Below are 22,495 nucleotides of genomic sequence, written 5' to 3' on the forward strand. Positions count from 1 at the left end.
CAACATACGATGTGAAATGGGGTTTAACGTGGCGTTCAAGATTATTGCATTTATGTATATACGAAAACACGCGCGCGCGCGTGTGTGTGTGTGTGTGTGTGTGTGTGTGTGTGTGTGTGTGTGTGTGTGTCTGCTTGTACTAGTCCAGAATATGCCAGTTTTCTAGTTCTAGCCCACTGAGACACCATACCCCACTCAGACGCAGTGCTAAACTTGGCCGAGGCGACCAGTCAACGTCTCTCCTAATACAGCATGAGAGCCATGCAGGCAGGGTAATAATAAATACGTCTTTCGGCATGATTTGTTTGTTTGTTGTTTTACACAGCACTCGGCAATATTCCAAGCCGCGGCCGGGGATCGAACCACTAACCTTCCGTCCTCGAGGCAGATGCTCTAACCACGAGTCACGGAGCCAGTCCTCTGTGAACGGAGTATACGGTATATATATCATTGATTAAAATAATCCCCACGCGCTTGAGGTTTCACACCTTGAATTTAGTCTTTTTGTCATTTTACCAAACAATCTGAAATGACCTCCTTCATCTGTTCGCCTCATCTTTACACAAGAACCACAGTTAAAGGGAGCAGTTCAATTCATTGTCGGGTGAAAAAAAGGTCCCTTAAGTTTGCAAACACACCACCATTTTCATCCTGTGATAGATGCTGTTCGTTTTCATAGAACATTTATGACGATAAAAGGTTTGTTTATTTATTTTATTACTTGAACTGTAAACCCTTGACAGCTTGATTTTGTCGATGGAAAACGTGCAGACCTGTGGAATTATATGTGTTTAACGTCGAGTTCAAGATTATTGCACTTACATAGCCCACCTAGATACCATGCTTCAGTTTAACACGGATACCACACCTAGACACAGTATACTGACTCCAAGCCAACAAGGCTTTGTTTTAGCCCCTTAATGCCGAGCACCAGGCAGGGTAACAACAAACACCATCTTTTAACGTCTATGACGAGATATGTGTTTTGGAAGTAAACCTAACTACGTTTGCTTCATGTTTGTTTAATGTTTGCTAACGAGGCATATGTTGTACATACTTGGCTGTCATACAATATTTCAGTGTATACAGTGACATGATATGTTTAAGAGCTATTATCGGAAATTTAAAACGACAACCTACTCAAAACACTGAACTCGACACATGCAGCATCACTCATTATATTCCCTAAAGAGTTCGCGTTCTGTTCCAAATTCGATTTAGTCACTTCGAATCTGCAGGTAACCTAGTTCTACACCGAATAAACCCCAGTATGTATCTTAAGTGAATACCACGGGAAACATTGTTATTCTAAGTTAAAAGAGCGTATCAACGTCAAACAGAATACCGTATGTGCTATTGACACATGTAATATGTTGTACGGCATATATAATATGTCAAATCGAGCCTCTCTCGCGTCATTTCCCGGAATATTACGAGGTGCAAGATCACATGATTTAGGAACATCAACATGGTGAGTTGGATTATCACGAGTGCCGGTTTTATTTTGTGAATCTACTGCTTTAAATCGTTGAAATATTGCCGCATTTCTTATCATAGTGTCCTGTTTGCTTTTCATGTCAAATACTTTAACATAATCGCATTTGAGAGAAAATCTAGGGAATACTTCACACCGCATCGCCGAAATCAGACTTCCTCCTATTTCTGATATTGATTGATTGATTGACCGTTGATTGGATTATTCTAAAGCGATCATTAATTATACCACGTCAGTGATGGTTTTAGGAAGTTTAAGCTTAAAGTCGAGCCGTTTATCCACGCCGCAGCTGTTACCAGCTTTAAAATATTCAGCTCAACGACATATGCAGGGCAAATAAATACGTATTCGTGGGCTGACGGTCACATTGCAATGACAAGCTATTGAGGATGAGGACTTTTGTGAAGGTCATACTTACAAATTAGAATGGATGTTTTTGAAAATTAATTTAATGAAGTATTTAATATGTTCACAAATGAAAAATGGTAGAGTTCATTTCAAATTTGAATGAGGTTGAATTTTCTCATTAAGGTTGTTTGTTTAAGATATTAACATTGCCCACCATTTTCACTATTGTTTATATAGTTAAAGATGTTTCATATTTTGAGTATTATAAACATTATTTGATTCCATAGTTTAATACACATCATGATTGATGATTGAGAAGTTCTTGTTAATTTACACTCATGCAATGTGGACATGCTCTGTCATGTTAATATATATAATTCAACTAGTTATATTATTAAACAAAATAATTACAGAATATATTAATGTGTATTAATATTATCCACATGTTGCCATAAAGGAAACTATAGAAAGTCATTCAACAAAACCTTGTTAATCTGGAAACCTCAGGAAACAACACAAACTCATCCAAATGATAGAGATTTATGGGCTCGGTATGTAACTATTTATAACAGATATATTGAAACAAATGAAACAAAAACACTGAAATACCAGATTAAATATAGAAGCTCAGATGGCTTGGATTAAGTTATTTGATGATCATTGATGTTGAGTGACAGGAGATCTGTGTCCTGGATCCTGTCTTACTGAAGGTGACATAGGTGCATTCAAACAGCTGCTCACATCCTTGAGGACTCGGTACATACCTACGCCCCTCCCTAGCCCTTATTGAGGTATATGTAGGGATTTGTCCAGACCTGTAGACAAACACTTAGTCAATGAAAACATTTCTTTGAAATAATTTTTTTTTTTTTATCAAATGAAGCTTGGTTCAGTTTGATCTAGACTTCCCTGGGCTTTTAGTGTTATATATATTCCACAGTCATGGCTCAGGACGACCAGACCTGATCAGAGGCTAGTATTTGGCCCAATGTCTGAAGCTAATGTCTGTAAAAATTCCCAATTTGGAATTAAATCTTTTATATAGAATTTAAATAAAAAGAGTCATGTTATCTGCAGAGGTGACTTGTATTTCACTGATACGACCAATAAACATGAAGAGGATTTAATGTGTAGTGTTACATTTGAATGAAATATTAACATGGTTAAAATACCCCTGAATTTGAGGAGGTGTTTTTCCTCAGTTTGTCAGCCAATGGCACTTCGTTGAAATCCTAGATAAATCCCTTATGTCTAACTGTAATTCAGGTTAAAAAATGTTGGTCCAAACCTACAAATGGGGGTCCCATAGAAATGACTTCTTGATTTCTAACTCAGCAAGAGTTTGAGCCTGCCCCTAAAGCTGAACATGCTATTCTGTCTACATGTTCTATAGGAACATGCTATTCTTTCTACATGTTCTATAGGAACAAGTTGTACAAAGAGCTGGTCTGTAAGGGTTCACACACCAACCATAATCCCTGGATACAATGTGTGAATACTGTAGCCATTGTCATGTGGGATTTTTAAGCCGCAGTCAGTAAATACAGGCTGTCACTGTTTGTGAAATACTACTCACTCAATAAGTTACATTTGGTACAGCTCATTTAATCATTTACGTGATGTAACCAGGGATGCGGAAATGTTAGACGTGACCCTCCCAGCAGCCCCTTAATTGGACAAGTAAATGTTTGCCTATATCTTTGGAAAAGTGAAAAATTCTCTAGAAGCTCAAGTGAAATATCGCGTATCAATGACATCTACTCACTGGGATTTCACAAGAAATATGTTTTCATATAATGTATTTCATTTTCTGATTATGGCTTTTGGTCTGGATAGTCGAATCTGCAACCCCCAAAGTATGGAGCGCCTTGCTTCCGATACTTGTTAAAGCTAGTAACGTAGACTTGATGCAAGTCGCTTGTTTAACTTGGTACTTCATCTATCAACAAAATGTTGTTAACTACGTTGTTTTCCCTGTACATGATATTGATAAGTCGACATTTTCAAATTCATAATGGCAACAAAGTTCTAAATGCTATTTCTTTGAATTTCTTTCTCTTCATTTTAAGGGTAGGGTTGGGTAGCCGAGTGGTTTTAGTGTTTGTCATACTGAATACCCAGGTTTTAATCCCCACTAGACAATGACAATGTGTGAAACATTCTTGGTGTCCCTATCTGTCACTGTTAATTTTATTAAAACTTATTCAAACATTAGCGGACAATTGAACAATTATATAAAATGTTGAAAAAATTCATACTGAAGGAGAGTGGATTAAAAAAACGTCATTTCATCTAATACAGAAAATAAAAGAACTGATGAATATTATTTCAAAATATTCACTCCAAGTACAAAATAATTGAGGTAAGAATCCTAACTGTTATGGTTAAGTCAAAAGATGATATCAAAGACTGTTCAACTGTTTTTCAAGCAAAGTGCATCTTCATCAAACAGGAAATATGTGTGTTTAAGCTGAATCCTGCAAGGAATTTTGCTCAAATATATATGTACTCCTTAAGAAGGACAGTGTAAGCTGGACTCACAGGCCGTGGTTTAAGCACAGCACGCTACTGGCCAACCATGTCTGGATGTACTTAGCCAGCTCTATGTAAATACATACTTTATCTGCCTAGCAGCGCAGGAGATCACTAGTCTTCAACTCCAGAAGGTGACTTTGACAAGAAAACTCTCACGAGTGTAGATACTGTAGATGTTGTAGTTGAAAAATAAACATTGATAGAGACATGGTTATCTGGCTGGGATTTGAGGGATACAAACATAGGTCACTGTCCCCGTTCTATTACAGAGTGTTCCCTGGAAAATAGTCGGTATGGGAGAAAATCTCTTTGTGACAGAATCAATCTCATTAAAATCAGATCTCAGTTTTCACTACTGCTAAACAAAGATCTGAGGATATCCCATTACGGGTCACATTTGAACAACCTTTCGCGAATTTTGACCAACCGTTGAAATGACTGTCAAGAAATCGACATTGGCCAATCAGATGGCAGCTTTCTCGAGTTTTTCGAACACTAGTTTCAAACTGGTGATTACGCTTCGAAACATATTTTGACGTATTCTCGATTAAAAAATTTAAAACTGATAAGATGAACATGCTGAAATGGCTTATAGATGGCCTAGATTGTATGGATATAATAATAAAACCTGTAACTGTCGTTCGGAATACCCCTTGTTAAATATATCGTGGTTGCCTGATTAGAAAACACATTCAGACTGTCACTTTCAGGATCTGGTAAGCGACGCTCTGATTGGTTGGATGAAAGGTTGTTCTGACGTGACCCACAATGGGATACCCTCAGATCTTTGTTTAGCGATAGCAAGAACTAAGATCTGATTTTAATGAGATTGCGACAGGATGAATTGGAATTTTAGTCAGGCTTGTGGCGTTTCTACAAATATTAAGGAGATTTGATATTCTTTACAACTTTGTCAAATAAAATTTAAATTTAAACCCAAGGTCGTTATTTTTTATACATTTGTGCAACCAGGGTGTGTTTGGTTTACAGCTATTAATACTCATGCTTCTGGTATGGAGCATAATTCGCTAGGCAGAGTTGTATCCCTTTGATGTGCCAGAATCCGATGACGTTAGTTCCAGTTCAGATCCAAAATTTGCCCTGATGATGATTCTTGGTGTGTCTACTCCATTCCCGTGGGGTGATATGCTGTAAACACAACGCGCCTAGTCATCCCCTCGCAGGCAACCAGTCCGACAACCTTTCAGTTGTATAACCTGCTACAACTCACAGTCTGTGTACATGAACACTTCCCGACATGTTGAATAAACACATTACTGTTACAGCAACATTTGTTCAGCTATAAACTGGAGATGTCCTAGATACAGCCCCCATTTTAGTAGCAAACAGATTGCCCATTCTTCCCATATACATTGTATCTCATTAACATTCATGCTGGAATAATGAATCCGCAGACTGGCTGCAGAAAGTCCTTGAAAGATTGTATTGTGACAGAATTATATGAGCTAAAGTTCAAGCAGGAGTCGATTTAACTGCTGGCCCATTGGCCCATGGCCAGTTAAAATGACAAAGGGCTTGCTGAAACGTAAAGTAGATGGCTGTCTGGCTAGTCAAAATTTCACCCCTTCTCTGTGTATGTTTGATTATTTTTTTTTTGATCATCTAGGTAGAATGACATTTTGTAATGTGTGCAACAACTTCTTTATTTGCTGATAAATCACCAGGACATGAGGCAAATGGAAGCCAAATTTAATCTCAGAGAAATTGTGTCAGTGTTTGTTCACATCATTTTGCTAAAGAATATCTCTTGCTGATTGTGTATAATATATATGAGAACAACAGTGAACAGAGTATTTAAACAAACAATATGATTTGTAAGCCTGGTAAGTGTGCCTTTGAGTCATCAGGAACTTAATTTAACTATGTCTTTGCCATTGGCGTTCTAATACAAAGGGGCGGTGGGGCAGTCTAGTGGTTAAAGCGTTCGCTCGTCACATTGGAGGCCCGGGTTCGATTCCCCACATGGGTACAATGTGTGTACAAAAGTCCCATTACAGTGTACCCACGGGGATATTGCTGTAATATTTCTAAAAGTAGCGTACAATCACACTCACTCACTCAAATACAAGGAATTTGAAACCCTATTGATGCTTTATCAGTGAAAATTCCACTCCAGCTAGGTCGTGATGGTATTGTTGTTTGACATGCAACATGTCCATTAAACAAGACAACAGTATTACTTGCTTTGCAAACAATTGACATTTTTGTGACAAGACCTGACCTTATTTAGATGTAAAAATCTATGTTGACATGAATTTTTCAACGCATTCAGTAACTCCTAGACATGTCATCACAATGAAATTGCATCACTATCCTTTGCAGACCATCGTGATGTCACAATTAAATGACATCACTAATCTCTCTACTGGTTAGCTGTACTTTTTACTCTCCAGACACTGGTTATTACTGTTTATAAACTGAAAAAGTTGAATGAATGTTTTCGGATGATGAATAGAATCTCACCTCAGAATTTTAAAACTTTTATGGACTTTTTTATCAAAAGATACTCCAATATTATGCTCTGTAAGATGCTCTGTGATTTTAGAAAACTTAGGGCATGTAACGTCAAGAATGGCCTGATGTACATGTACCAGTAACCATCTACAACTGGCATTCAAAGGTAGTCACAGGTTTACGACTGTGACCTTGATGTCTACAGCTGGTGACGTGACTCACTTCACTTCCAAGTGTTTCATTGACATCATAGCTCATAGTGTGTTGTTGTTTTTTATCACAGTCTGTAAATAATTAAGTCAGGACCAGACAATCCAGTGACTGACTTAATGAGCAAAGAGGGTATGATGACATGCAATCAGCCAAGTCACTGTGCCTGACCATCCAATCCATTTAGCATGTTTAGTGCCCTCTTAGACAAGCATAGGTCCCTGGGGACCAATATTCTTACCTATTTTTCCTACTGTTTTATGTGGTGATAAAATGCTGGTTATCGTGTATTTGCAGGCAGGAGGAATGGATAGAGCACGGCGCATGCCGAAGATTGCGGACTTTGAGAAGGAGTCCATGTTTGGATATGTGTACGCAGTATCCGGCCCTGGTAAGTGCAGGGGAAACAAAGGGCTGAAACAATCTGCTCGTCTGTCGTATTGATGAGTGGCAACAAGAATTGAAGAAACTCTCGTCCTACTGGTCGAGTACACATATTTCAATCTATCAATTCATCTCTTAATGTTTTCAATAAAATATTCAGGATAATTTCGAACATAAAATACGTTTTCATCCTTTGCACGATCTAAATAATAACATGAAATACATGTCGCTCATATCGTTCAAAAATAAATAGGAAGTGCGCTTGGGCAGCAGGTTTCGAAACTAAGTTTTAAAGGGAGATAATTTAAAAGATTATTTTTGTTCGAAGTGTCGTGTTACTTATGCTCAAAGCGATAGTGAACAGCTGATGATTCGTTTTGTGAGGGAAATGGCTGACATACAGAAGTTTTTGATCGGGGATGGTGGGTTAACAACAAAAAACTTAATTGAATTAACAAACAGGCCGAAAAAAGGAAAATTTCCCCCAAACAGTATGACTGAAAAAAGAAAACGAACTGTGCATGAGGCTTGGTTGAGCGGGTTTGAATGGGTTGAGATGAACGTAGGTGACGGGGACTTCTGTTTGCACTGTCTGCTGAAAATAATGACTGGGAATATAAACCTTAAAGAAATTTGACAGGGGAAGTGAAAATATTACAGGACGAGTACAAAATATTATCTGCTTGCCCTGCAGGACAAGTTGGGTTTAAGAATTTTTTCGAGTCCTGAAATGGATCAACTTTGTTATTGATGACATGAAATAGCCATCATTAAGTAATACACCCATTATTTGATGTGCATGGAAATTTGGAATTATGGTATCTAGAGGTCCTTGCTGTCGTCTCCTGTTTATTTGAATAAATATTTGATTCAAGGACCTCCTATGACAAGGACTCCATGACTTTCCAGCTTGATTTCGAGCACTATGTGATTTTGAATCTGAAGTGTTGGGAGTTTGTTGGTAACCATGGTAACCTGTGTTTCAGTGGTGACGGCCCAGCAGATGTCGGGCGCGGCTATGTACGAGCTGGTGCGTGTGGGTCACGCGGAGCTGGTGGGGGAGATCATCAGGCTGGAGGGGGACATGGCCACCATCCAGGTCTACGAAGACACCTGTATCCTTCCACCCAGTTATGTGGAGCAGGGGGGGGGAGTGCACTAACCAATGGGCGAGAAGTGACCACAATGAATACTAGTCATAGCTTCATGGGTGCTCCAAGCAGTGTCTGTGTTTATTCTCATGTAAATGCAATCAATTTGTTTTTTATTGTTATCACATTTTAAAAAAATGACAGTGAAAAATAGAGAAATTGAAATTTTTTTTTTGCCTCTGTTAGTGTTAAAGAAAATAACTTTTCATTACAATCACCATGATCACCGACGCAAGGCACTGAGAAAAAAGAACCTGCGAACTAAAGTGAAATACAGGCAGGCTTAAGGTGTTGTAATGACATGTGTCTATGTTCACCTAACTAATGAAATGAGGCCTAAGTCAAATGAACAATACTGAAATCAGTGCCAGCTCCACCATTACTTGATACTGCTGTGTGAGACTTTTAATGTAATCTGGGTGCTTATTGTCCTGAGTACTTGCTGGCCCAACTTGAGCAGGGCTGTCTGGAACTGTTGGTTATAAAAATCAACTTGCATCACCGGGCTTTGTTGTTAATGACATTGTAAATACTTGACAAGATTATCAATTAATATTTCCCTTAGCATTCCATTGTGAATTTTAGAATTTTTAAAGGAAACTTCAGTTCAGTCAATCAGTACTTGATAACATATTGTATTTCTGTACTATGCAATTAGTAATATCAGGTCACCTGCTTGATTTTATAAAGTAGCCACGTGGCAAGTGCTTAAATAATATTGGTCGCCAAGTAAAAATTTCAATCGCCGTGGCGACCTCATAAGTTGTAACTTTGAGGCCAGCACTGCAAGCAGTCTGTATGTATTCACGATGTAGGAATGTAGTGTGTACACAACCTGTGAAGTACTGACAAAGAAGGGCACCTGCGAGGTAGTCCTTCATGCCAGCACTGCAAGCAGTCTGTATGTATTCACGATGTAGGAATGTAGTGTGTACACAACCTGTGATGTACTGACAATGAAGGGCACCTGCGAGGTAGTCCTTCATGCCAGCACTGCAAGCAGTCTGTATGTATTCACGATGTAGGAATGTAGTGTGTACACAACCTGTGATGTACTGACAATGAAGGGCACCTGCCAGGTAGTCCTTCATGCCAGCACTGCAAGCAGTCTGTATGTATTCACGATGTAGGAATGTAGTGTGTACACAACCTGTGATGTACTGACAATGAAGGGCACCTGCGAGGTAGTCCTTCATGCCAGCATCTGCTTGTTTCCTCCTTGACTCCCTCAGCTGGTGTGACTGTGGGCGATCCCGTACTGAGAACAGGAAAACCTCTCTCTGTCGAGCTGGGGCCAGGAATTATGGGTAGCATCTTTGATGGTAAGTTCGGAGTCAATGTATCTCTTTCATCAATTTTGACGTAGTTTTGTTTGTTTTGTTGTTTGTTGTTTAACACCACATTCAGCAATATTCCAGTTATATGACGGCGGTCTGTATGACAGACTCCCCGTATTGGTTTAATTTGTGAAGACCCTTTCCGTGATGAAAAATTCCTGGAATAATGTGACTGGCATGAAATAACTTTCTCCCATTCACTGATTCACTCACTCAAAGTGGTGTTAAACTCTGATGTGATATTGCTGGAATATTACTGAAAGTAACGTATAACCTCACTCACCCACTATGTGCAGGTATCCAGCGTCCGTTGGAGGACATCTCAGAGCTGACACAGAGTATCTACATCCCCAAGGGAATCAACACGCCAGCCCTCGACCGCTCCAAGAAGTGGGACTTTGAGCCCCTCAACATCAAGGTGATCATACTTTTCTTTTTACTCTTATTCATTTTTTGCTTAAAGATTATCTCCCTTGTCTTGGAGATCTTGAACCTATGATGTAGGCCTTTTGATGATATTCTTGTTGTCATGTGATACTAAAACTAGAACTAAAATTTGGCCTAGAAATACATTTCTTTGACTTCCAAAAGTACAGGGGATATTATTGTGACGTATATCAAGCGAGGTAACCATGTTACTCAGTTGAAGATTATCTCCCCTTGCTTACACGTTTCTATCAGTGTTCAATTAAACATAATCATTAATCCTGTTTTATGCTTTAGTAATTTTTTAAGTTTAGTAATTTTAAGAAATTTTGGGTTTAATTGGAAATGAAACATTACTTTTTCTGGAATATGATTATATGCCTATTTGTGATATAAGTCTCAAATCTGTTCTTAATTTGTTCAAGTTAGCCGATGCTTTCACAACAGTTTTATACAGCTTTTAATTATTTTTTGTTTAACTGATGTTTGATTGATGTTATATGGTTCATAAACCCTGCTCCTGAAACAATTTCATACGTATTTCGTTCTTCATCAGATCGGGAGCCACGTGACCGGTGGCGACATCTACGGCGTCGTGTATGAAAACATCCTCATCAAGCACAAGATCATGGTTCCTCCGAAGGCAAGAGGAACCGTCACATTCATCGCCGAGCCCGGATCATACGATGTCAACGTGAGTTGATTTGTTTCCATGTTCGCTGCTCCCTATACTTGGGCAGTGCCTTAAACTTGCTGGCGTCAACTTAGCAATCCGTTGTCATGTGGATAGAGCATATCCATGTTTAACCTCACTCCTCTCATGTTAAGTTGTATCCCTGAAATGGTGTATGTGAAATGTTCCTCGAGATAATAACAATTAAAAAAGCGCAATATTTCTGACTCTCAAAACAGCTGACCTTTTAAAAATGATAAGACTATATTCCACTGATATTTTCACCTAAAATCTTTATCAAAACACTGATATTAATAGTAATTAAAATTTCCCAATATTTCTCAACTGATCTTTGTGATGATGATAATAACTTTTTCCCCAAATCTCTCCATGAAATTTTCTCAAGACTACTGAATGATAACTGTCTGATCGCCCACTTGCAGGAAGTGATTCTGGAGACCGAGTTTGACGGAGAGCGCACCAAGCACACCATGTTGCAGGTGTGGCCCGTGCGTCAGATGCGACCCTCCGCTGACAAGTTGGCCGCTAACTACCCTCTGCTGACTGGACAGAGAGTACTTGACTCACTCTTCCCGTAAGTCACATCATGACTACTCCCATATTTCAGCATAAGATAGGGTGCTGTTCACATTCATGCACATCCAACTGCTAATAAGAGGGATTGAGTGAGTGAGTGAGTATGGGTTTATGCCGCTTATAGCAATATTCCAGCAATATCCCAGCAATATCACGGCGGGGAACACCAGAAATGGGCTTCACACTTTGTACCCATGTCGAGAATCGAACACAGGTCTTCATCGTGATGAGCGAACGCTTTAACTACCCGACCGCCCCACTGCTAATAAGAAGAATAAGTCCCCAGCAAAAAGAACTCAGTCTGTGCCACAAACATTTGAGTCTCATAGTTTTCTCATATTTTATAGTTTCAGTAGATTTTGGTGTTAATATATGGAGTATTATTAGCAGAGATTATGAAATCAGATTAAGTTTTATTGGACTCGGGTGCTGGCAAGTGGCTGAAGTCTGAGACTCTGGAAGAGTTCCTGTTTTCTATGCATGTAATACATATGACACGTGAGTGATCTGTGTTTGTGTGTTCCCCAGATGTGTGCAGGGAGGAACCACTGCTATCCCAGGGGCCTTTGGGTGTGGCAAGACCGTCATCTCCCAGTCCCTGTCCAAGTACTCCAACAGTGACGTCATCGTCTACGTCGGCTGCGGGGAGAGAGGAAACGAGATGTCAGAAGTACTCAGAGACTTCCCACAGGTAATGATCTGTTAAGATGTATAAATTTTGTTATTTCTGTGCTTGAAGGTCAAAGGTCAAGGTCAGTATCCAGGTTGTGAGGTCATTGTAAGAGGCAAGGTCATGAGGCTACAATGGCTGCTGTAATACCTTGATGAGTTGCAGCTGATAACACTGTTCAAAATCCGACATGAAAGTGAATGGGTCTTGTCACAAGCCTTATGTTAAAAGTTTCAAACACTATAGGAGAAAACCTCAATGGATCCAGGGCCCCCTTTAAGTGTGAGCAATGCTGCCCGACATATCATGTGGGTATTGGAATAGAAAGTGGGTAATATCATCGTTTACTGGAATTATGTCTCCCCCAGAATGGAGGGAGACATATTGTTTTTGGCACGGTTCCCGTCGGCATCGGCGTCGGCGTTCCCACCGTTTCCGGACCATAACTCAGAAACCGTTTAATATTTTTTCGCGAAACTTTGTATACACATTAACCCAGCACTGAAGTGGTGCCTTTTGCTATTTAGAGATTTTTGACATTTTTATTTTTTCTCGTTTCCATGGAGATAACTTGAACATAGACTCTGAATGGGGGTAAGCTTTGTTTCCTGACCATAACTCAGAAACCGTTTAATATTTTTTCGCGAAACTTTATATACACATTAACCCAGCACTAAAGTGGTGCCTTTTGCTATTTAGAGATTTTTGACATTTTTATTTTTTCTCGTTTCCATGGAGATAACTTGAACATAGACTCTGAATGGGGGTAAGCTTGGTTTCCGGACCATAACTCGGAAACCGTTTAATATTTTTTCGCGAAACTTTGTATACACATTAACCCAGCACTGAAGTGGTGCCTTTTGCTATTACAGTTTCCATGACATCACATTTGTCATTGTGTAGAAGACCTGCAGAGTCAGATACACGGGCAATTACATCACAGAGACTTTCCTTTGTGCCATATAACATTGCTACATCATTTCTGATATGTTGGGGATATTAATATATTTGTGTCCAAACTCTATTAGAACTTTAAGTGGATTTTCTACAAATACTTCAGTAACAAGAAAACTGTGCTACTTAGATGACTACACTGTCAGGTGGGTAAATGATTGAGGGATTAGTGGTGTTGATTAGACGCTGAAGTGGTGCCAATTAGTTGTTTGAAATTTCTAGGAGTTCCATTTTGTATCTGTTATTTAGTAATGGAGGGTGGGTATGAAGAGATTGGGTTAACGTGAAGTAAACAAATGAATGGGGAGTGGGGGGAGACATATGTTTTTACGAGTAAAAACACTTTCTAGTTCACTGAAGGGGTGCAGTGTAATTTTTTACCCGGCATAATATTAAAAAAATGTTTTCCAAAATACTGAATCCGCTAGAGGGGGTGCGCATTATACTTGGGTGTGCACTATACTCATGAAAGTACGGTTATATGTTTGAAGTGAGATGGAGGGTTGTTCATGTTGTGTGCAGTGAGGTGATGGGTGTGACGTGGTTTCAGTTGACTATGGAGGTGGAGGGCAAGCCGGAGAGCATCATGAAGAGGACAGCCTTGGTGGCCAACACCTCCAACATGCCGGTAGCTGCCAGAGAGGCCTCCATCTACACAGGTGGGTGCAGCTCTCTCACCCCTAGGATACACTCTCTCACCCTGGGGGAAACAATCTCTCACCCCAGGGGAAACACTCTCTCACCCCGGGGGAGATACTCTCTCACCCAGTGGGAAACTCTCTCTCACCCCAGGGGAAACACTCTCTCACCCCAGGGGAAACACTCTCACCCCAGGGGAGACACTCATTCACCCAGGGGGAAACTCTCTCTCACCCCGGGGGAAACACTCTCTCACCCTGGGGGAAACAATCTCTCACCCCAGGGGAAACACTCTCTCACCCCGGGGGAGACACTCTCTCACCCCCAGGGTACACACTCTCACCCCTAGGGTACACTCTCTCACCCAGGGGGAAACCCTCTCATCCCCAGGGTACAATCTCTCACCCCCAGGGTACACCTCTAGGGTACACTCTCTCACCCGTAGGATACATTCTCCCATCCCCAGGGTGCACTCCTTCATCCCTGGGGAAAAGCTCTGTCATGCACAGTGTGACCCTGGGGTGTTGTTGGTCACTGTTGATGCACTATTACCCAACCCATGGAGATCTAGGTTAGAATTGGTCTTTAGCAACCCATGCTTGCCGCAAGAGCTGACTCACGGGATCGGGAGGTCTGACTTGGTGGATGCATCGTATCCCAATTGCGTAGATTGATGCACATGATGTCAATCACTGGATTGTCTGGTCAAGACTCAATTATTTACAGACATTCATCATGTAGCTGGAATATTGCTGAGTGCGGCCTTAAACAACAAACAAACAAACATGATATAACTGACATACTGTTAAACTTAACTCTGTCACAAGCAAATCTTTTGCAACACACAAGTGTGTGGGGTAGTCTAGTGGTTTAGGCTATTCCAAAACCCTTATCACTGACTATTGCACAATCTGTCAACAACCACTGTAATCTTTGTCGCCAGGTATCACCCTATCCGAGTATTTCCGTGACATGGGTTACAACGTGTCCATGATGGCTGATTCCACGTCCAGATGGGCCGAGGCTTTGAGAGAAATCTCTGGTCGTCTGGCTGAGATGCCTGCTGACTCCGGCTACCCAGCCTACCTGGGCGCTCGTTTGGCCTCTTTCTACGAGAGAGCTGGTCGTGTCACGTGTCTCGGAAACCCCAGCAGAGAGGGCTCCGTCAGTATTGTTGGAGCGTAAGTATCTTTGTTATATATTGGATAGTGTTGTCAATAGTATAATCAGTTCCTCGTTTGTGAGGCAAGCTCCTCACAGCGATAGTACGTTCCCGGAGCTCTCTATACTATCGCTGCCACCAGTCAAAACTCCCCACTGTGAAAAGGTGGCCACAACCATGCTTGGAGTTGAACTCGCAACCGAATGACCATTATGTTTACAAACAAGTGACGACTGTCGTGACGCCAATTACACTTATCGCTGCTAAATTACTTTCTTCGTTTGTCAATTTGAATTTTTGTTTCATTAAAACTATCGTATTATTGATATAGTAAGAATGTAAGGGAGAAGTTGGTTGATTTTCCGTTAGTCTGCAATCTCGAACCAATCTGATTATCAAAACAACAAAGTAAATTCATCTGGAAAACATGGTCAGTCTTAAACCTTTTCAAAATGAAATATGATGGCATTCCCAAAGACATAAAAAGAAGTATAAACGTTACTACATATGGGGTTGGAGGGCAAATTTCAAGATTCTTGTAATGGCCGCGCCCACACAGGTGGCAGCGATGTTACCGAGAGTGTAACGAAGGTGTCACACGCTTGGAAGGAGCTTGGTTTGTGAGGGTTAGAAGGGAGGTAACTGTGTTTGGAATTGTCCTGATTACCTCCCTTGGCTTATGATGTCCTCACCATCAGTACTCTCTGTCTGCTTGTAGCGTGTCTCCCCCTGGTGGTGACTTCTCCGACCCCGTGACCTCTGCGACCCTGGGTATTGTGCAGGTGTTCTGGGGGTTGGACAAGAAGCTGGCTCAACGTAAACACTTCCCCTCCATCAACTGGCTCATTAGTTACAGCAAGTACATGCGAGCTCTTGATGAGTTCTATGACAAGAACTTCCCCGAGTTTGTGCCACTCAGGAAGAAGGTAAATTAGCTAATTATACTCACTAAAACATTCATCTTGGATTCTTAGCTTAAAACCTTTTTTCTATTTAGGAAAAAAGTTTTGGAATGATTTTGTTAAAAATTTGATTTTCGTGAAGTTAAGTGAATTTTGAAGTATTTTAAACTTGAAAGTTTCTTCTAAAATCTATGCACACACATTAAAGAAATGTTGAAAAATATTACCATTACTTATCAACCATCTTCTCTAGACCAACATTATCAATCTTCTCTGTTACAGTGCAAGGAGATTCTACAAGAAGAGGAAGATGTCTCAGAAATTGTACAGTTGGTCGGAAAGGTAGATCTACAGTCTGTCCCTTTAGGATTCCACAGCAAGGAATATCCATTTGACAAGTGTTCCACTCTCCAGAACATTCATGAATAGATCTTCAACAATAAATATAAATAAGTTATCCATGAGGATCCGGGGTAGAATAGATCTTCAGCAACCCATGCTTGCCGTAATGCAAACTCATTATGCTTGTTGTAAGAGGCGACTAACGGGATCGGATGGTCAGGCTTGCTGACTTGGGTTATGCTTGTCATTGTATCCCAATTGCGTGGATCGATGCTCATGATATCCATCACTGGATTGGCCATGTTGGCTGGTCCAGATTTGAATATATATACAGACTGCCATCATATACCTGTAATATTGATGAGTGTGGCTCTAAACAACAAACAAACAAACAAACATTTTTGAACAGACGCATCTTTATCATTGCTTGTCACAGAAGTCAAGCTGATTGACCTGTTGCTGACTGGTGGCTCAAAGAAGTTGCAATTTGCTGTGCAGAGTTGCATCCCTTAGCTTTGTCAGAAAACACTGATCATGGGTTCAAATCCCTGTTCACTCTGTGCTTGGAGGTTTGCCAGCACTTGTGCCCATAGGTTTCACCAACAAGGAAAGACCTGTATCACAAGCTGACTCACTGTGATGTAACTGAACTACTGTTCAAAGTGTTGATCTCACTTTCTCTCTCTCCTTTTGGGGGCACGGGTGGCCCAGTCGTCTAATGCGCTGTGATTAGCTGTGCAGAGTTGCGTTCCTTGGGCACGCCAGAAACCTATGATTGTGGGTTCGAATCCCGGTTCGCCCTGATTATGTTTCTAGGTTTGTCAGCACCATACCCGTGCTCATGGATTTGACTGAAGTGGTAAATGTCTGAGACCTGCATCACTTCGGGCTTTCCTCCCACATTAAGCTCATAAGCCGTGATATAACTGGAAGACTGTTACAAGCGGTGTTAAACCCAACTCACTCACTCACTCACTCTCTCTTTTTGTACACAGGGCTCTCTGGCAGAACCAGACAAGATCCTCCTTGAGGTTGCCAAACTCATCAAGGACGATTACCTGCAGCAGAACGGCTACACTCCGTACGACAGGTGGGTGTCCCCATCCTCAGTGGGGATTCCGGGGCAGAATGGCTAAACGCCTCAGACATTAAGTTGTTTGTGGTCAACCTCAATGATGTCCTCCGGAATTCTCAGGCAGAATAGTTCTATTGCTTTAGAGGGATTTATATCAGATTCAAAACTATGTGCCCTTGGCAGACAAAATGGAAAAAATAACGTTCTTTTGTTCAAAATTGGGACTTTCTTTTCTTAAATTATTATCCTTATTTCTTTAATTCACCCAATCTAGTTCAATGCAAAAATGTCAAACTTAACATTAAAGCCTCTTGTTGTCAGTGAAGCCCATTTCTGGAGTCCCCCGCCGTGATATTGCTGGAATATTGCTAAACTCACTCACTCACTCTTGTTGTCAGTGACATGCAAGTCATCTCTGTATAGCCATAACATTTATAGTTATTACTATAATAACATAATTTGGGAGTTTTTACTGACAATTGCTTCAGACTTCAGAATGAAGGCCTCTGAGCAGGTCCTGAGAATTCCTTCTCCACTTTGATTTCTGTATAATTATGTGTCAACAACTAATTGTTCGCTCGTCACCCTGAAGACATGAGTTCGATGCCTCACATGGGTATGCTGTGTTGCCCATTTCTGGTGGCCCCTGGGGTGATATTGCTTGAATGTTGCTAAAAGCAGCATAAACCCATACTCACTCACTCACTCACTCGCTCTGTTCCCCAGGTTCTGCCCCTTCTACAAGACGGTGGGCATGTTGAAGAACATCATCGCATTCTACGACCTGGCCCGGCACGCCGTGGAGAGCACGGCACAGAGCGAGAACAAAATCACCTGGGCCATCATCCGAGACCAGATGAACGACATCCTCTACAAACTCAGCAGTATGAAGTTCAAGGTCAGTCCCACAATCTCACAGCCGACCAGGGTTAGAAGGAGACTACACTGAAGGGTGTGACGATTGTTGCACAGTGAATGCATACTCGTGTGTTTGATATGTATTTCAGAGCCCACCAGATCAGTTTATTTAACAGAATGTTAATTTATTACATGCCAGCATATTGCTGTACAATTTGCTGCAACACTCACACTTATGAGACCTAGTTGCAGAAAGGGCTGACATCTCGATACAACAAGGGCACATTATAATGGTCTCAAGCCACCATATGACACACTGTTTGATGGAGATGTATCGCTAGATCAGGTGTCCATGGCCTGGTGACAATACATCGATGACATAAGGAACTAAATGGTCAACTTCCCTTACTTCCTAAACTGACCCCCTTCGTGGTTTAGTGGATAGCGTGGAATTCAGAATGTCGGTGGTTTGATCTCCGTGTCATACCAAGAGACGTTAAAAGATGTTGCCTTGCCTGGCGCTCGGCAGTAGGGGCTAAAACAAGGACTGGTCATTTGGAGTCAGTACACTGTGTCTGAGTGGGGTATTCATGTTAAGCAGCGGCATGGTATCTCAGTGAGCTAGCACTATAAATCGGCATCAGTCCGGACTAGCTCTTTATCATTAGTACAAGCAGTGCCACCATGTTGCTATAAACGTGCAATAATCTTAATGTTAAACCCCATTTCACCTCACCTGCTTCCTAGACGCATGACCACACAATCTTCTGAATCTTGTACTGGGCTACATATTATAATACTATCACAATGCTATTTTGAAAATTGTAGCAGTTTGATGGCACAACAGAATCACTGTGGGTTCAAGACAAGGTTCGCCCTGATTATGTTTCTAGGTTTATCAGCACCATACCCGTGCTCGTGGGTTTAACCAAAGTGTTAAATGTCAGAGACCTGCATCACTTCGGGCTTTCCTCCCACATTAAGCTGACTCCCCATGATATAACTGGAATAATGTTCAAAACAGTGTTAAACCCAACTCACTCACTCACTCACTCACTCACTCACTCACTCACTCACTCACTCACTCACTCACTCACTCACTCACTCACTCACTCACTCACTTGCTCACTCACTCACTCAAAAGTTGTAAAGTTGTAAAGTTACAAAAACATCGCAATTATATTGATACCTATCCCAATGCTATTGCGGTGATGAAAATGCCATCGAAAACCACACCAATTGTGACCGTTTTGATATTTCCCAAACTTATTTCCAGGACCCAGTCAAAGATGGCGAGGCTAAGATCAAGCAGGACTTTGATGAACTCAACGAGGAGATGCAGACAGCATTCAGGAATCTAGAAGACTAGACCAAGGTCAAGGTCACCCGACATTGTGATACGAAGGCTGTGTTTTTAATGTGGACCATATTTCTCTGTTAGAATACAACATGTAGGTACTACACTAGTGAGTCATTTTGTGAATGTTTTACCAAAAGGCACGGAATCAAATGTTCAGCTTAACCATTCAGATTGTCAAGTCATATTTAGTTCTGGTTATTCCATATCTTTCAATCCTGTCTCTGCACAGTCACGGAGAGTTTGGTTAACCATTTCCGATCTTTAATCAAACTTGGCCTTACTTTGTAGCTATGTGTGTATCCAACATTTGAGAATATTTGGTAACATAGTTTCCATAATATACAACGGACTGTATTCCCGGAATGGCTGTAGATAGAGCGGGTATTTTGTAAATATGGATGTATTGATTGAATCAAGATTACGACTGCTTTGTATGTATAAATTGAACATCATCATCGCCAAATAAAACTACAGCAAATTACATATCCCATTTCAGCTGTGACTCGTAGTACGATGTAGGATATGTGGAAACATACCACTCAACGTTTGATAAGGATGCTGTGACGTTTCATTTTATGGACGAATACATATCTCACTTCCTCTCCCCATTCTGAAGCTGAAATTTGTCCTTTGTGAATAGCTGCAATATTGCTGATACTTCGGTTAGCAAAATTCACTCACTCACTCACTTAAATGCGACAGTTCCATGGCACTACTGTCGTCATGACAACATATCTAACCAGTCAGTCACATTCACCTGGATGTCCTTATAAAAAGTTGAGTGATATGTTACTGCAGGTAAAGCATTAATATGAAAATTTGCAAAATAGAAAATGTTAAAAAGAGATGAATTTTGAAAAACAAGCCATAGTAAAAGGTTACAGTGTCTCGTTAAACAAATGTCTGTTAAGAACAATTGTATTCTTTTGAATGAAATCCACTCTTTCTTTGAGTGAATGACACAAATTGTGAAGTCTTGTATTGTGATAGTGTATGTCCACACAGTTTAGAACAGAGCATGGAGTTTGTCAGAATTTCACCCCAGAGTACAAGAGTGTTGTTGAGAAGAATTGTTCAGTGAACTCACCATTCCATCCCATTATTGATTCTTTAAGAGGGGAATCCATTGTTTACATGGTATGTTTCTCTGAAAATAATTTTCAGATTGATATTATTGGACATTTTGTTTGTTTGTTGACGAATGTTTATTAAAGAAGAGAACTTTGTATTCTAAATGAGATATAATGTTCAAGTGTGAACTAGTTATGAATTTTTTTGTAATGTTATTACAATTTCTTTGATCTGCCCTTAACATGAACTGGTGATCTGTAACAAGATAGAATGTCTTGAGTAGGTATTTGATGACAGAAGTCAAAACTATTTCAATCTTATTTCAATTTGGCATGATGTGTGCAACTCATTTTCTAAATCAGGTAATATCTAGTTCAGGTGACAGATGCTCGAAATAAAAAAATGAACACCTTTTCACAGGACTTTCTGAATTCACAGGATTTTTTGAATTGGCAGGACGTGTTGACGCTGTCAGAGTGTTTGCTGATTACATATGTCATAATGCGAGTCCACCTTGAAATTTGTTTGACATGTGTCATTTGTAATCTATTTCATGAAGCACTTTGTTGAGACAAGTTTACATCAAGTTCATCCATTGGCTAGTTATGATCAATAGTCTAACCCAGTGTTATACGGAAGAAGTAAATGCATGGCCGTTTCATTTCGTTCATAATTTGATTTGATGCACACATTTTTATACACATACCAATTTCTTTTCCATTAAATGCTGTCGGATATTTATTTCTGTGGGTATCACTGTATAGTTCCAAGAAGATTTAATCCTGTTCTGTATGCAGTATTTTAACTCATGCACTATGTATATGAAAGTAGAAGAATCTTGTATGATTTGTTTCCTTTGGTGTAGGCTAGCTAGCTAGCTTGTGGATACGTTTAGCAGAAGGATTGAGCCTGAACAGGAAAGGGTCAGGACCGTTCACCATGGTCTCCAGTTTTCTGCCCCCAAATAATCCTGTGTCATCATGAGTGATTTAAGCAGAATCAGTTTTAGAACAAATTTGTCCTCATTCAAATCAGAGCATGGAAAGACTGTGAAAGTACTAGTCATGAGTAGTATCCCTTGGTTTGTCTTCCTGACGTGGTAACCCTCCTTGATAGTTGTCAATTTTCTGCTCACTGGAATGGAATTGTAAAGTGATAACATGGCTTCTCAGATTTTCATCAGTAATCTCTTTGATGACCTGTAGGTCATTAGCTGCAACAGTTGCCTCCCCTAGTTTGGGGATCGGCTGTGACCCACCATCCCCACCTGTCAGTCATGTGCCACCTATGCTTCTTGTTTGCATGTGAGGGCGGAGTTGACAGGCTATGATATTACCATTACCAAATAAATATGCTGGAAAACTAACATGATGTCTGTTGTTTTGAGAATGAAATCAGTGAGATTGAACTTGGTGTAGTTTGAAATATAAAAAGGAGTGTTGTTTTACGCGATGGGTCAGGCAGCAATATGACAGCTATCTCATACTAAAGGTAAATATTTGAGTCTCAACCAGGCAGCACAATGGTTGAGAGATGTTGTCTGGGAATAACTGCATCAGGATGCTTCATCCAACAGTGACACGTAGATATTTAATACTGCTAAACAAACTGTGGAGGGTGACAAGATGCACATGGAGTCCTATGTTGACTTGACACATGCACTGTAGCAAATCTTCCAAGGGGGCGGTCGGGTAGCCTAGTGGTTAAAGCGTTCGCTCGTCACGCCGAAGACCCGGGTTCGATTCCCGACATGGGTACAATGTGTGAAGCCCATTTCTGGTGTCCCCCGCCGTGATATTGCTGGAATATTGCTAAAAGCGGCGTAAAACCA

The 22,495-nt window shown here is 40.6% G+C and overlaps 1 protein-coding gene across 1 annotated transcript; it reads left to right on the forward strand.

Moving 5' to 3' along the window:
- Window positions 1–1,393: 1,393 nt before the first annotated feature.
- On the forward strand, window positions 1,394–22,030 carry LOC124132894 (V-type proton ATPase catalytic subunit A). The gene is made up of 15 exons (XM_046497049.2): window positions 1,394–1,471; window positions 7,361–7,454; window positions 8,434–8,562; window positions 9,831–9,920; window positions 10,232–10,353; window positions 10,918–11,055; window positions 11,478–11,629; window positions 12,160–12,322; window positions 13,806–13,914; window positions 14,838–15,075; window positions 15,775–15,982; window positions 16,241–16,300; window positions 17,296–17,390; window positions 18,102–18,273; window positions 19,510–22,030. The coding sequence occupies exons 1-15, from the start codon at window positions 1,469–1,471 to the stop codon at window positions 19,600–19,602; spliced, it is 1,866 nt and encodes a 621-aa protein (XP_046353005.1). The 5' UTR covers window positions 1,394–1,468; the 3' UTR covers window positions 19,603–22,030.
- The last annotated feature ends 465 nt before the right edge of the window (window positions 22,031–22,495 follow it).

This window comes from Haliotis rufescens, unplaced genomic scaffold (genome assembly GCF_023055435.1).
Source record: "Haliotis rufescens isolate VD_foot unplaced genomic scaffold, xgHalRufe1.0.p SCAF_18, whole genome shotgun sequence".
Lineage (NCBI taxonomy): Eukaryota > Metazoa > Mollusca > Gastropoda > Lepetellida > Haliotidae > Haliotis > Haliotis rufescens.

What these genes read in the sequence shown, in the direction of transcription:
- LOC124132894 (XM_046497049.2), top strand. An exon ending in TTGAGCCCCTCAACATCAAG is followed by an intron (nt 10,354 to 10,917) that starts GTGATCATACTT and finishes GTTCTTCATCAG; the next exon opens with ATCGGGAGCCACGTGACCGG. An exon ending in GTACTTGACTCACTCTTCCC is followed by an intron (nt 11,630 to 12,159) that starts GTAAGTCACATC and finishes TGTGTTCCCCAG; the next exon opens with ATGTGTGCAGGGAGGAACCA.